Source organism: Podarcis raffonei, chromosome 1, assembly GCF_027172205.1.
Source record: "Podarcis raffonei isolate rPodRaf1 chromosome 1, rPodRaf1.pri, whole genome shotgun sequence".
In the NCBI taxonomy this organism is placed as follows: Eukaryota; Metazoa; Chordata; class Lepidosauria; order Squamata; family Lacertidae; genus Podarcis; species Podarcis raffonei.
Genome location: NC_070602.1, coordinates 15,199,873 through 15,216,418, shown reverse-complemented (window position 1 = coordinate 15,216,418; position 16,546 = coordinate 15,199,873). Strand labels below are relative to the sequence as shown.

Sequence of the window (16,546 nt, the reverse complement as noted above, 5' to 3'; positions counted from 1 at the left end):
AAAATGCACCACAAATTAGTAACTCAGAGTAAACAATCGGCATAGCTGGATCACCCCTCTGGGAAAGCCTGGGTGAAAAGTTGAGTTTTGAGAAGGTGCTTTAATGCCAATACTGTAGGTCCCCGCCTGATGTTTGCTGGAAGCCTATTCCAAAGCCAGGCCTGAACCTTGTCTGGAATGGGTCTAGATAATGCGTATATTCCAAGAATGTCTGAATCTTGATCGCCTTCCCCCAAAACAGGGCATTTTCAACTAGTGGATACCTGTCACAAACTGCTGTTATTGGGGTGACTTTTTTTTTTTAAGGAATGGCCATACTGAAGCCTCTTTAAGGGCAGTGGAGTCCACCCCCTTGTGTAAAGGCATGTAAATCACCTCCAGACCCAACCAGACATACCCTGCTGTCTTGATTTGATTAGTCATGAAGGACAGTGATTGAGAGGGCACTTAGCTGGATGCATAGCTGCAAGCACCTTGAGGCCTCATAATCTGAAACTGACCAAACAAAACAGGGCAAGATGTTGTACGGGAGGCCTCACTAGGAACTGTCATAGTCATGACATCAAGGTGAGTGAGTTCTGTCCTCAAAGTGTCATGCAAACATGGCACAACAGACCTTTGAGGAATCCAGTGGTGATCCGTGGACAACTGTTAGACCACCCTGTACAGTTCCACTGGGAGACTACTTGAGGATGCCATGGAGGCACACGGTATGTTTGCTGTCCTCATAGCCACACTGGGTAAGAATGATTATAACCAGTGCTCAGTCGACCTCAAAGTTATTTCTGCCACCTGTGTTCTAGTTGTCATCTGGCCTTTTTCATTGCTTCAGAGTCCCCAGAGTACGAGGGAGCTGTACAGTGACAGAGTAGCTGAAGAAGTGTGCATGCACACAAAAGCTTATACCCAGAACAAACTTAGTTGGTCTCTAAGGTACTACTGGACATTTTTTGAAATTTTTATTTATTTCGACTGCATCAGACCATCACGGCTACCTGCTTGAATCTAGTATCTACTGTCCATTCTATAGCAAGACAAGGGCCTCAACAGGAATTAGTGTCTACATTACCTGCATCTGTCCTGTATTTCTCCTCCAGCTTCTTCTTTAAAGTTTCAACTTCTTCCAAGAGTTCCCGATTTTTTGTTTCAGATTCCTTTAGTTTGCTAAATGGTGAAATGGAAACCTTGAAACATTTGGAACATAATAAAGCAAACACTTTTCTTTGCCCTCGGGGGGCTCCAATGGATGTGGATTTGCTCAAGCTCTAGGTTGCTACACTGCCCAGTTTCAGAAAGAGAAGCCACGCATCAGATGTACAAAACCAACTTCAAAAAAGCTTGCCAAAATCATGACACTTCCTAACAACACGACACTTTCATGACCCATAATCCTGCACATGCTGGCTGGCTGGAGGAAGCCAGCTGCAAGTCTCTAACAGGGACAGAGATGCCCCAGGGCTTGCTGAAAACAACAACAGGCTAGCCAACCCACCCCCCTCCCCGCACTATGACAAAAGCCAATGCAAGAGCTCTAGGCTCAGGCTGCAGGGCTAGAATGCCTTGGCTTCCTGGCTGGAATTTGACCTAGGGTATCATGAGGAAGGAAATGACTGCTTGCTTGGCCACCTTTTTCCTCCATCTCTCACAATCCCGATTCTTCCTCCTACACAGGAAATTAGGAACAGGGCTACTTCTTCCCTTGAAAGAGAAGCAGCCATTGTGGTGCAGGTGCTGATGGAAGCGATATGGGAAATGGTGCGGAGGTGTGGGGAGGGGAAAGGTGTACTGGGGAGGGGGGTAGAAAATATGACTGGATGGGTTCTGCGCTCCATCCACCCATCATGACTTACAACTGAGAAATGAAAAGCAGGCCACAGAATTACATGCTTCTTTCCCCCAGCTTGTGTTGTGTGCAATTCTTCCCCCCTGCCCTTATGCTAATAGCCAAAAACCATGGCTAAGTGTTATGACCATACAAATGTTAACCATGACTAATGCTTGCCCATTTCAACCCCTGGTTTCAAAATGGTTGGCATCCCTATAGTTAAAGCTTAAGAAGGTGCTGCAAGAAAAGCAGGGAGAGGAGGAGGAGGAACCCACAACTTGGCAGTTTGCTTTCAAAACAGACTTAAGGGCATTAGCCAGGATCCAAAAAGTTACGCAAATTCACCAAAGGGCTTTGCATGGTCAGTGGGATTATTTTTTTACTGTTGTTTCTAAGAGCAACAACCCCAATGGCAAATCCCAAACTGCTTTTCAAAGCTTCCCCCAGTTTGAAAGAGTTCTTCGCTTTCCACTTGGGCAGGAAGGAACTAGTTGCATTGTTCTTTGGATCTAGGTGAACCTTCCCCAACCTCGTGCCTTCTAGACATTTTGGACTACAACTCACCCCTAGCCAAAACTGAACTGGCTGGGGATGACAGAGGCTGGTAGTCCAAAACATATGGAGGGCACCAGGCTGGTTGAGGGCTAATCTAGGCCGCTATGCTTAAACTGTAATGCAAGGCAGAGGCTTGGGGCTGTTTATTTTGAGTTCTTAGACTCCCTGGCACATACACGTACTTTCAGAAATATGCATCAAAAAGTCAATTACATAAAGAATTACATGAATGCCATATTTTATATTAGAAAAGCAAAATTAAAGAATCATCTGAAACATTACCTTTCAAAGGACAGGTTGGCATCTTTAACCTTCCTTAACTCTTCCTGGACCAGCTGTTTGGCACGTATTTCGGCATCGAGAGCAGATTGCAGCTCCAACCTTGCTGACATATCCAACTTCTGACTACGTCTCACTTTCCAGAGTGGGTCCTATTGCAAAAAGCAATGGTTAATACTGCTAAAGAATTTATCACATGTGTTTAAATATTAAAAGCGATTAAAAAGCTTCAGTTGTATTCATCATCGTTAGCGAGGTAGGGGTGGAGGGGAGATGAGATCTTAAAAGGAAGACGGCATTCAGGGAACAACATTTGTAATGCATTCCAACTTAAAAATTGGGGAGGTGGGAGTGGAATGCAGCTGGAAAATGTAGCTGAAACACAAACCAAGCAGTTTTACATTGACAGCAAGAGCTGACCAAAAAATCCCCAGAGAATGAATTGACCAAAATACTGCCCTTGAGGGCCCCTGGTGGGCTGGCAGGATGGATGTAAATACAGAAACAAACAAAGCCAAGGAAAAGTTTAAAATTTTGCTTCAAAGGTGCTTCAAAGAGGCATTTATTGGATTGATGATTTGCCAAAATCCATTTCACTGTGGAACTATCTGCTATCCTTTGTAAACAGATAAAATCACCATTTCCCCATTCTAGCCTTACATTTGACATTATTTTTTTCATATTTTAATGTTTTTATACAGATTAGACTGTTACATTAGAGTCTCTAAAGAGCAACTGAGGCAGTAAACAATGACACTGTCCAAAGACTGTACGAGAAAGGAAACTAGCTCTGGGACTCACCCTTCCCCTGGCTTCCAATAGGAGAAACAATTCCTCTCCCTAGGGCCAATTCAGCTGTAACAAGCAGCATGTTGAGAAGGGAGATGGGAATGGGGCAAAGGCACCAGCTGTTTAAGCCAATCTATTTCCTGAGAAGGGCTGCTTCCTTCTGCTATTGATTGCCAAGGGCAACGCTCCGTCCTCATTTGGATCTTTTCTAAGCAGGGCTGCCATGCTAGATACCACCCCATTCCTGCCTTCTAGAACGCACTGAATGATGTGATTCTCCATTTTCATTGATTCAAACTCTGTACACTCCTCTTCCTTCAAAAAGGTAGCCCAAACTGGGTTGCATTAAATAAGTATATACAATGAAAGATAGATAGCAGAACATCCTAGTAATTAAAAATAAAAATAATACCCAAGGCGGGGGGATTCTCAGTTATAATGAGAACTGAAACAAGCCAAATATATGGTAACTGGTTCCAGAATCAGTCCATAAATAATATACATTAGAATTAGGGAACGCAAAATGGATTCTCTTTGAGATGGCCTCCAGTCTCAAATAGGATATTGTAGCACAGGAAAAAGTGCAGAAAATAATAACTAGAATGATCAGGAGGCTGGGGCACCTTTGCTATGAAGAAAGGCTACAGTGTTTGTGGGGAGGTTAGTTTAAAACGAAGTTACCTGGGGAAGGGGAACATGATAGATATTTGTAGAATTATGTATGGCATTGGGAAATCAGTAAGAGAAATGCCCCCCCCAAGCAGTACAGTACCAATTAAACTTATTGGCAGGAAATTCCGTGCAAAAAAAGGAAGCAGTTCTTCACACGGTATATGAGTCATTTGTGGAACTTGGAGACACAAGATGTGGTGACTACTACTAGCTCAGTTGGCTTTTAGGTGAGTCTATCAATGACTACTAGTCACGATGGCTCCACGTAACGTGACACTGAATAGCAGCTGTTGGTGGAATATCAAAAGGAAAGGGCTATAGCTGCTAGTAGGCTGCTGAGGACTACTGGCCTGATCCAGCAAAGCAATTTTTATGTTCTTATGGAGAATGCAGGAGGGAGGCTTTGGGGGAGGAATGGTCTGCCTTTTCTGTCTATATAACAAAAATATAAGAATGTCATCATGCAGCCCCATGGGAAGATCTGTAGTGCAGCATCACAATTCTGAATTTGTACGAAGTCAGGATGGGATAGGGGAGCAACATCAAAGGCAGGTTGCACAACAACATTTGCCATGACATGGGAGCAAAAAGGGAGGTATGATGAGAAGGGGAACGTGGTGGTTTAAAGTAAAGGCAGGCATTTGAGCAAAGCAGGGATGGAGAGAACTGAGAGGAAAACAGTAGTTTTTGAGCAACAACAGATGTTTAAATGAAGCAGCGATGGAGGGACACTGGGAGGAAAAAAGCGGCAAATTTAAACAACGGCAGAGGTTTTGAGTAGAGCAAGCAGGAAGTGATGCAGGGGGAAGTGGAAGTTTAAACAAAGTTTGAGTACAACAGGAAGGGAATTTGGAATAGCTCTGTTGTGTTAGCTTTCTGGTGTTGTATCCATCATTTCTATTTCTTCTTGTTAAAACTGCCCTGTGTTTTTTTTTTAAAGGCAATCCTTCTATGTCCTCCATCCCTGCTTTACTCCAACCTCTGCTGTTGTCTAAAATCACCATTTTCCTCTCAGTGTGCCTCCACCCTCACTTTACTCAAACTTCTGTAGTTATTTAAAACAACCACTTGCTCTCCTTTCAGTGTCCTCTGTTCTCACTGTATTCAAGCATTACATTTCTTATCTGTCTCATGTGTCAGAGATAAAAGATTAAGAGCCCTCAAATATTCTATAGTACCTCCACAAAATGCATTTCACTACTGCTACCATGTGTTGCTTTCAACATGAAGTTCCAGATTCAGTGTAGTTAATTTAGAACAGATATTTTGCTAACAAGCAAATACTCACATCCACCAACTTAATTTAACTATCTCTAACTCAACAAGCTAACCGACAGGCTTGCTCTTAAGATTCTATTAATCTCAAAGATACAGTAACATATGTGGCATGTGCACAAAAGGAGCTGCAGAGTAGGAGAGAGGAATGGAAATGGGAGCGATCTGTGTACAAGGGAGAGTTGAGAAAAGTAAGGAGGAGGAGGGGAAAAGGGGAGTGAATGTGAAAATGAAGGTGCAAAGAGAGTTGCAAAAAAGGATGAAGTAGGAAACGTGTGGATGGGGGTGAAGATGAAAGCATGGCTTCATAATTGGGTAGAAGCTGAAAAGGCCGCTTAGTAGTTGAAATGTGTGGGGATGAGGAATATGCAGGTGGTAACCATGGGGTGGAGGGACGCAGGTGGCACTGTGGGCTAAACCACAGAGCCTAGGACTTGCCAATCAGAAGGTCGGCGGTTCGAATCCCCGCGACGGGGTGAGCTCCCGTTGCTCAGTCCTGGCTCCTGCCAACCTAGCAGTTTGCAAGCACCTCAAAGTGCAAGTAGATAAATAGGTACCGCTCTGGCGGGAAGATAAACAGCGTTTCCGTGTGCTGCTCTGGTTCGCCGGAAGCGGCTTAGTCATGCTGGCCACATGACCCAGAAGCTGTATGCTGACTCCCTCGGCCAATAAAGCGAGATGAGTGCCGCAACCCCAGAGTCGGTCACGACTGGACCTAATGGTCAGGGGTCCCTTTACCCTTTACCTTTACTAACCATGGGGTGGGGTGTCTGCAGGGTGGAGATTACACAGAAGGAGGGGGAGGAGGGGTGGACATGGGACTGAAGATTAAAATGGATGCAAAGAAGGGCTGCAGAATAGAAAGGGGTTCAGAAATGGGGCTGAGAAGGTGAAAACGAGTGTAGTAGTCACCTGGGGTGGGAAGGGGACGCTATTGTTGGCTAATGTGTGGTACAGGGGGTTGGCAATTGGAGCGAACAAGGACACAAGCCCTTAGTCATTTTTAAAAGAACTTCTAGATTCATTGAAGATACACAAAATTGGAGGCCCCTCAAACTGTAAAGCTTTTCAGTTAACCAATTAAGATATTCATGCTTACCAAAGTCCTCGATCCCAGACTGGAGCTTCTTAAAGATTCAAGTTCTTCTGTCATCTTAGAAGCTAAAGCTTGAAGATAGCCACGTGCATCTTTTTCATCACTCACCCTAGTGCACAATCATAAAGAGTCACTCCTTTATATTGATAAAGGACACAGGCACACACACATTCAATAACATGTTATCACCAGTCTCAGTGTTCAAACCCTAAAATGTTGTTTTTCTTGCATGAAAATTTTCAGGATTAAACTCAGCAGACACAGCCAGGGTAGTTTTCCCCACAATCATCCCAAGGTAGACCTATTAGAACACTCCTGCTGTGGAGATAATTAAGCAGTAAAGTTTATTGAGAGGGGAAATTTGGAGTTTGTGATGACCTGTGAATTCCCATCTCTAAGCTTCTAAGAGTGGGCCAACCTTGTTTGATGAGAGCTACTCTTGATGGACAGGCAGGGTCATGTGAAGACCACTCCAAAGAGGATGAGTTTCCCCTTTAGTTCAAGGAATATATTAAGAACCTGTAAACAGCCCAAAGCAATAATAAAATAACAATTTGCAACAACCACAAAAGAGCCTAACTGAGATATTGCTGCTTAACAGGCAGTGCTGGTCTGGGAGCAAAGGGAGAAACCGTTTTCTTTGATATTCTTAGCCCACTTGATAGCTCAGTCGGTAGAGCATGAGACTCAGTAGAGTATGAGACAATCTCAGAGACATGGGTTCGAGTCCCACACTGGGCAAAAGATTCCTGCATTGCAGGGGATGGACTAGATGACCCTCATGGTCCCTTCCAACTCTACAATTCTCTGATTCTTTGTGATTCAACAGAAGGAGCTCTTTCCATCAGATAAGACTGCCCTACCCTTAAGGAGAATGTAATTTGTGTTGAGATTGTGCATATGTGGTTGTTAGGAGCATTATAAACTCCTTTTGGAAAAGGCTGTGGCATAATGGTTTCAATCTCCCCCCTACATGTCCGTGTTATGATGTGAATTTTTACAAAATCTTTGAAGGCTCTACACTGCCTCATTTATAAGTCTGGCACAGGAATCATAAGGTTGACTTTAAAAAAGAAGAACTGAAACAAAGAACTGATGAACAGCCAGGCTGCAACCTTTTCATTTAATACAAATTAATTTTTAATGTATGACCTAGACATTCTCACTTTGGTGAAATCAGTTGACATAGAAGGTTAATAAAGTTCCTGTAAAGGTAATAAAAATGAGGGAGCCAGTATGTATCAATCAATATTTGTGGCTGCATGTGATTTCTGAAGTGTATCATCTACAAGATGACACATTTCCGTTCTATGGGAGCCTTCCTTCTGCTAATACAGCACTAATTTATTTTTCAAAGGATCCTCAAAACACACATACCACTGAATAATTTCTGCAATCTGAGCTTCCCAGTGGGCAACAGATTCCTTCTTTGCCGCCAAATCCTGAAGCTCATCTTCTAGCTGCCTGTTTTGCGATGTTAGTTTATCCACAAAGGAACAAAGCTGCAATGAGAAAATTGGAAGTTTTCATAACTGTAATTTAATGTAACTTTGAACCTCCTGCAGCAAATGTGTAAAACCGCCTGCAACATTTTGTTTTCCAAACAGTCAAATTAAGCCAGCCCAGTTAAGCAGCAAAGTATGTGTATAAGCAGCACTGAAGGTTTCTTCGGTTTTGACAAGAGAGATTAAACACCCAGATTTTCACATTTGACATGGAATAGTCAGACTTTCACACACAATTAAAACCACTGTATTATTTTTTAAAAAAATTTTTGTAGCCTCTCTTGAATTAGGAGCAGGGCAGAATGGTATTTGAATTATAGAAATAAAACATAAGATATCTTGGGGTAGCCAACATGCCCTCCAAGTGTTGCTGAACTACAAATCCCATCATCCCTTACCATTTGCCATGCATGCTGGGACTAATGGGAACTGAAGTCCATAGCATCTGGAGGACGCCACATGGGCGATTACTGTTGTATCTGATGAAAAACTGTGCTTCTTCACAGGTTATGACAATTTACCTTCTCATTTTCAGTTGTTATTTTCTTGTTATCTTCAAAGAGCATGGTTCTCTCTCGCTCATATTTCTCTTTCAGAGTTCCCACTGTTTCCTCCATCTCACTGTGCCTACAAGCGTGAAATAATATCATGTAAATGCCATTTCACAGAACAAAGAAACTATTGCTGCTTTTTATGGAGTTGAGTACATAAATCTTATTTAGTTTTTGGATGCCACATTATGTATAGTGACAATTTTTTTGCGCGTGTGTGTGTGGGGGGGTGTTTCCAAGAAAGCAGTTGTACACAGAACTTACTTCTCCCGTTTGGCCTTATCCAATTTATCTTTTAACATCATGATCTCTTTCTGCAGTGCTAGCTGATGGCTTTCTAAGTCATGCACCTCCTTTTTCACATTTTTTACTTCCAAGACATGGGACGCTTCTCGCCTGACCAGCTCCTCTTCGTAAAACAAGATTTTCTTCTCAAGCTCTGACTTCATTTTGGCCAGTTCCTGCTGATGCTCATGCATGGCCACGCCAGCAGCACGACCTCCCTGCTTTATCTGCACAAGAGCAGGGGGGAAAGCCACACAGACAACACCACAATACAGTACATTCAATATTAGAGACTTTAGTTTTGTTCAAAGTGACATAAAACACATTTCATCTCCTTAATACCAGAAGAGTTGATCATGAAGTATAAACACATACATATTTATTTGTCTCTGCGTAGCTTAGAGACCTCATTTGCTTCATCATAATCTCTCTGAAAGCCATGAACTGAGAGCAGACTGAAACATGCAGAAAACAGTCCACATCAGACTGCAGCGGGAGGGGGACTGCATGCTTCATTCATTTTGCCTTCATGTAGAAGACCTGCATGTCAAAGTGGAAAGGTTTTACTCTAGTCTCATAATCATGCTGACTTTCCACTTTCTTTAGAACCATGGAGCACACATGAACACATATTATTTGCATCCTGAAGAAGCACAGACCACTATTTAGACATCATTTTAGTTAGCTGTTCCCCATTTATGGAAACTATTTTTTCCAGCACCAGCGATTTGCAGGAGTCCCAATCTGAACATATTCTAGTGAGCATTTAAGGTCCCCATCCCTATTTTGCGGGCTGCCATCTGATTGGATTTCACTTTGATTCTGACTTGATTTTAGGATGTAGGATGTATTTTAATTGATTGCTTGATATTATGGTAATGTGTCATATATTTGATGTTAGCTGCACTGAGCCCGGTTTTGGCCGGGGAGGGCAGGGTATAAATAAAATTATTATTATTATTATTATTATTATTATTATTATTATTATTATTATTATGAAAGCCAACTTTCAAATGGTGTCCCCCCCTTTAATTACTGTTTTAATGAACATATTGTCTCTTGCCTTGCACTCCTGGGACTGAACTGTTAAGAATGATAAAGTCTAAAGAAGTCAAACAACAGAGGCCCTGAATCATGTAAGCAAATCTATTCACTGTGGTACAGATTTAGGTTTTTTTGGGGGGTGGGGTGACTGTGTAAGAGGATACAGCAAATAAAATCTTGTCTGGGCTCTGTAAGAGGCTAATTCTGAGCTGGTACACATGAGAACAGCCTGCAGTGGTAGCCCCCATGCAGCTTAACATGTGCTATGTGAGGTTTTTTCCTGCACTACTCCAAACTTCCAAAGAAAAACCCATAACATGTACGGCAATCTAAAGGTCTACCAAAAAAAGAATAAAATAAAGTAGTCAACCTGTGGTGGGGATGATAAATGTGTCAATGTCAATGGTTGCTTCTCACATTAAAATTGTGAGACAGGGAGGATTGCTACCTATCCCGCCTAGATCCAAAAATATCTTGTTGGAATGCCCAATATACGTTGAACTAAATCTTGGGCCTTGCGCATTCTGGCAAGCTGTTTTTTGGAAGTGAGTAAGTTGCATCTGTCATGGGACACCCTGGAGATCTGGATTTCTATCCCTTGTCATGTGAAGCTGTTCTTATATAGCTTAGATGCTTTTCAAATAATGTCACCTTTAGGGTCTCCAGTTCATTTTCAAGCTGCTTAGAGAAACTCTCACTGTGCTCTCGAAGCTTACGCTCTTTTGATGCCTCTGCTGCTGCGTCATCAAGTTGGGCTTCTAGCTATAAGAAGGAAAACAGGCCTGGTTATTGAAACCGCTATAGCTTAACCCTTATTATTTTTATGACTAGAGCAGCTACAAAAAAACAGAAAGGGAGACATATGCCCACCTTGAGGTTTACAATCTAGATGGACAAGGGTCACAGAAGAGGAAAAGATAAAAACAGTTTTGGAAGATGATATATTACCTTTTATTCCCAATCCTACCAACTTTCAGAAACTTCAAAGGAATACACACACACACACACACACACACACACACACACACGCATCTTTATAACCCATCCTCATGCCTATGGCGACTTAACCATCTCATGCAGGCCTGCACTATAATATTTTGTAGCCAACTAGGAGCAAGTTACTTTAAAAGGGGAAACATGGAATCCAAGATCAACAGGACAGATCTGGGTAGCTAGGAAACCAGTATAAGGAAAGAATGACTGTGGCATTTAACTATAAATAGAATAATCGACAGAAAAAAGTTAGTGCTTCTGGTTCTTTCATTGCTTGCTTTCTCTCCTTTACAGACAGACGAAGGGAAGGAGGGAGAGTAAGATGAAAACAGGAAGCCCAAATTATGGTCCAGAATGTGCTACTGTGATATAGCAGGAGTTTTAGCAAAGTGAATCCATGAAATAGCTGGCTCACACAACCCCACAGGGCAGAGGGGGTGTGGAAGGACTGCATGAAGAAATAAACCAGCTGCTTGTATGTGTGGAACCCAGCCACAGTAACTATTTCAAGCTAAAATAGCAGCTGAAATCCATTATCCTCAAGTACCCTGCCGAGCTACCTCTTTTCTCGCTTTCTCAGATTTACGGATTTCCTGTCTCATGGAGTCAATTTTCTGCATGATCACTTCCACTTCTTCCTCTTTGTCACGGAGCTGTCGAGATAGTTTCTGCTTGTGGGAGCGCAAGTCTGCCATCCTCTCGTTCAGCTCTGAGAATTCCTGCATTGCTAGCTTTCTTTGTTGATGGGCGTCCTTTAGTTCTTTGGACTGTGCCTTTAATCTTTCAGACGCTTCAATGAGTTGCTGGTGAAAAGAAAGGTCCAAACAAGTGTTTAGAGATTGACACTCCTGAGCATGAAGTTCAATCTTATTGCAAAATCACATTTTGACAATATACGTCCTCATCTCCACCTCTCCCCATCCCTGCTCTCAAAATAATGACAGGCATTTTGGCAGTATATAAGCAGAAGTATTTCTATATCACCACTCTGATATCCCAACGTATTGTATGCTTCCATCCTTCTCCCAGCTTCTCTATTCTCCCTCCCCTTCTTTCATACATCCCCCTTTCCTCTTCTGTCTCTCCTCATATCTCTTCAACCACTCTTCCCAGCATCATCTCATTACTTCTCTTCCTCTTTTGTCATCTCTGCTTCTTTCTGTTCGCCTTTTCTCCATCTCCCTTCTTCCCTACTCCTCCCTTTCCTCAATCGTACTCAACCTTCTAAAAAGAAAGAAAAAAATAAATATCAGGATAAATTCTTTTATCCCTGTGTGTGCTTCTGCTTTGCGGTGTTCACTTGCATGTGGTGGGGATCAGAGCCAGTCCCAGGGGCAAAAGGAGGTTATAAGCTGATGCTTAAGCTTCTGTTGAAATCCCTGGCAGAAGGACGGTCACTCCCACGAGCCAAAGGACACAAAAGGGTTAAACACCACAGGGAACAAGAGCTGATTACTGCTAGTGATTACCCTTTTTCTCTAGAGAGGACACCAGAAACCTGAGCAGCGCTTTAGCAATGCCACCCTCCCTCAATGGGAAAAGGGGCTGAATAGCTTGGGGAGCCCTCATACACAGCCTACTTCCATCAGCCCTTTAATTTTCTTGTGTTGCCTCTAGCCTTTGCAGTGTATGTCCGGGGTGGGAGGAATGCTTCTCTCTTTTATAGGGCTCAATTTTATTTTATTTTGCTTTTTTTAAAAAATCCCTAACCATTTGTGCTTTATATTATTATTATTATTATTATTATTATTATTATTATTATTATTATTAAACATTGTGCATACAGTCTGGCACAGTCAATATGGACAGAATGGGACTGATACTGACACAATAGCATATCAGTTCTGAGGGACATTCTCAGTGGAAAAGGTGCTACTGGTCAATCCCTCAAAAGTGCTTAGAAATTCTGCCCTATGAAGCCTTTTTCTCATCCTTCCCCCTCTATAATCCTTTTCTTTAAGTTATTCTTTTACATATACAACACATCAACATTTATATTCCATTATAATACAGTTGACTCACAACTTACACAGGGCTTATGTTCTGGGGATTGTGTGTAAAGCCCAAATCACATACAGTATAGCCGGAACAGCCCCCACGCGAGCATCCCTACCTTCTCAGAAGCTTGTGCGTCAAATGGGTCTTGCCCCCTCCTCCCCACGCAAGGTGGAGAGCTTCAATTTACGTGGATTTAATTTCTGTGATTGCAGTTGCAAGTGCCTAACACTACAATCACACAAGTTAAATGTGTGCAAGCTGCAAGTTGACTATATTTCAAACCTAAACAAAGCCAGCATGCTAGTATTATGAAGAAAAAATATTGTCCTGCTAAAGAAACAAAATTACTAATTTCATCTAACATTATTTGGATACTTGGGCATTACACTTGACCACAACCATTTATTTTTGCTGTATTTAGCAAAAGTACTCCATCTCATCTGAAACCTATCATGCCTTTGTTTTCGTTGCCTAAATCTGAGATGGTGGGTTAATTTTGACATAGCAGCAAATTCCCAAAGTTTCTCCATCCATTAAAGAATGGATGTGTGTTAGCTGATCTCCATGACTTAGCAAACAATATTCTTGCCGCAGTTAACATATAAGAAACTAATGCTTTATGTTTTCACACCACCAAATCTTCCCACATAATTCAATACTGTAAAAGGAATTCTGGATGGAGAGGAATTCCATAACCCAAGTTCCTTTTTGTTTCTTAATTTTCTTCCAGTGCTTTTTTGACACATCACATCCTTGCCGTCTTTTAAGGACCCAGAGGTGGTTCAGTTTTTTGCATTACGGTGAATTACCCAATGCAGGCTTTGCTGATGTGAAACCAAGAGTAAGCAAGCAAGCACAAAGTATCATGTGATGTCTTAGTGTGAGGTACACATTCAACTGTATGCTCACTGAATCCAAACGTAATACTGAGATTCACGTGGGAAGAAAACAACGGTATAAGATGGATACATGCATTCACTGCATTGTTGGTGTGCAGCCAGCAGTCCCTACAACTATACAACTATACAGCAACTGCACCAAGTACCCTATTTGCAATGGGGGGGGGGCTTCCCAAGTGGCAGTTGGTAACTGGTTTTCCCCTGAACAAGTTTAACTTGTGCCCCTGCACAACAGTTTTGGGAGAGGGCTATAGCTCAGTGGCAGATGTTTCCAGATCCAATCTGCAGCATCTTCAGGTAGGGCTTGGGAGTCTAGCTGGGAGAGGAGCTGTCAGTCACTGAAGACAAGACTGATCTAGAGAGACCAATGGTCAAATGCGGTGTAAAGGTTGCTTTCCCCTATGTTCCTACTACAGCACGTGTGATCTAATGGATGAGGAGAACTGGATTTGGCTTCTGATTGTTCCCATGAAGCTTGGTAGCATGGGCATGTCACTATTACTGAGCCTAGCTTATACTACAAAGTTGATGTAAAATGGGATAATTGCATGTATGCTGTCCTGAGCTCCATGAAGGACAGGATACAAGTATGACAGGCAACAACAACTCTCTATATGGTTAAAGTTCCACATAATGTTCCACATTGCTGGCAATACCACCTTTATACTTGCATTCCCTAGTCAACACCCACTTCGTTGGACTGAAAAATTTTCTATACTTCATACCTTATGGAGATCCTCTTTCTCTTGCCGAAATATCCTGCATTGCTTTTCAAGTCCTCTTAACTTGTGGGTGGAGTCTTCATGTTCCTGCCGCAGCGTCACCGCATCTTCCAGTTGCCGCTCTAGCCTATTTGAGTCTATGAATTTTAAAAGGGAGGATTATTCCATAGCGTTTTTGCTCAGTTGGCATATGCAGCAGTTCTGCATTCTTCTCTGCCAAGAACAATTTACACTGGGTAGTTCAGAGCGAACTCATTCATTCTTCTCTCTAACATAACACACACTGGCAAAACCCCAAGTCCCATCATCACAGCTCAACGTACACGGTGTCGACAAATACAAATAAAATCCAAATTCTACCTCAGTCCCAGTACCAAAGAATTCCAAGTTCTGAAGGCAGAATAAATTATGCAACATAAGCATTCTTGCCATCTGCTTCTTTCAACAATACTGAACCTGCTTTCAATACTCATGTTTTCAAGGAATGAGATCCAAAAAGCTATTATAGATAAGACCACTGTGGCTTTGCTTGAACAACAGTCCCCATCATATCTCAAATTGCGCTTGAAAGTCCCATCGCTTTTGAAAGCAGCTTGTCGCGTGACTTTTAAGTAGCTTTTAAGAGACACACATGTTCAAAACCCATTTGTGCATGCAGAGCTAGAGAAGAGGAAGGGCAAAGAAGAGGAGGGGCAAACATTAAGGTTAGGGTCAGATAAGCAGTACAGGTCATTTAAAGGAACAAGAAACTAGTTCAGGCAATGTAATCACAGCTCCCTGCCTACTCTAGTCCGACTTAGCCTTAACCTCCCTACCACCAAAGAGATGTCTCCAATCATTGCTGACATATTTTCAAGTTTCCATGCTAGCACAATAGGACTAGAAAGCTTAAAGGAAAAAAGCGGGAGTGGGTATATAAAATAATGTCTCAGAAACTCAAAGTACAATTCATTTTCTTGAGTATAAGAGGGTGGACAGTTTTGGAAGAAGCAGAAGCCCCACTGGATTGCCCCTTTGGAAACTGTTATCTTTCCTTCCCCAATTTTAGCTGCCGCCTGTGAACAGATATAAGCAGGTTACATGATATTACTGGGGTCCTTTCTTTTCCTTTTTAAAGAAAAATTGGATCTTGAATATTCAAAGTAAAATAGAAGATTACAGCGGTGCTGGTTCTGCGGACAAAACTTGCAGGTTTGTTGTCTGTGGGTAGCTGTGGGAAAATGTCAGCCCTTCCCCTGCCCCCAGTTCAGAAAAGGGTTGATCCCTCAAATTCCATCCATCAGATTTTCACCCAAATTTACTACTATGGCTACTTCAACACAGCTAACTATAAACCAACAAAAAAACCAGTTTTATTTTTCCGAAATTGAGAGGTACTTCATGGGAGCAGGGAAAGGAAATGCCTCTACGGTGGGAAGAGAGAAACAAGGCTACAAGTCTAACGAGTGTTTACTTGTCAGCAACAACCACCCCTTAGTTTCTAATACTGCAATGTAGCCTATCCACTCAAAAGCAGCTACTTCAGGTAGGAGATTCAGTATTTTATGCAGCCATTTCTTCCACCTCTAGGGAATGTCTCCTCGCGAGCCAGAGGGGCAGCACAGCAGCAGCAGTTGCTTCCCTGCCCGTCAGTTGATTCGCTCAACAAGCTTCGGGGTTGCAAGGAGACCCTCTCTGGAGCCCAAAGGTAATGTCCTCTACATGCTCTGGAGAGGGTGTCCTCACAAGACAGGAAGTGCTCCCCATTTTCAGCTTCCACTTCCTGGTTCGCTGCACTGAGTGTGTACACGGTTGCACGCAAAGAGGTCATGCATAAAGGGGAGTTGCCTGTACAATGGTGCCAATCAGCCTGGCCTGTGGATCTGACTTGAGCCTCTGAGCAAAATGATATGTAAATTATAATTTAACGTTATTTATAAATTCAGATTCATTGAAGGTGTTGAATATATTCAATAACCTTCGATCGTTTTGTGTCCCTGTTAAGGTTGCACCTGGAGCAGGTTCTCCTACTGCCCCGCTCTAGTTACCCTACTGTCTCACAAAAAGAAACTTCAGGTG

The 16,546-nt window shown here is 42.4% G+C and overlaps 1 protein-coding gene across 7 annotated transcripts in view; it reads right to left on the bottom strand.

Moving 5' to 3' along the window:
* Positions 1-16,546, bottom strand: part of CDC42BPB (CDC42 binding protein kinase beta) — a 91,672-nt gene that overhangs the window by 28,578 nt on the left and 46,548 nt on the right. For all 7 annotated transcript variants that reach the window (XM_053368122.1, XM_053367842.1, XM_053367922.1 and 4 more), the window contains exons 12-20: positions 14,492-14,625; positions 11,430-11,672; positions 10,528-10,638; positions 8,812-9,059; positions 8,518-8,623; positions 7,869-7,993; positions 6,495-6,600; positions 2,663-2,811; positions 1,070-1,164 (exon numbers count right to left, since the gene is read on the bottom strand). In XM_053368122.1, coding sequence (XP_053224097.1) covers positions 1,070-1,164; positions 2,663-2,811; positions 6,495-6,600; positions 7,869-7,993; positions 8,518-8,623; positions 8,812-9,059; positions 10,528-10,638; positions 11,430-11,672; positions 14,492-14,625 — 1,317 coding nt within the window. The remainder of the gene's footprint in view (positions 1-1,069; positions 1,165-2,662; positions 2,812-6,494; positions 6,601-7,868; positions 7,994-8,517; positions 8,624-8,811; positions 9,060-10,527; positions 10,639-11,429; positions 11,673-14,491; positions 14,626-16,546) is intronic.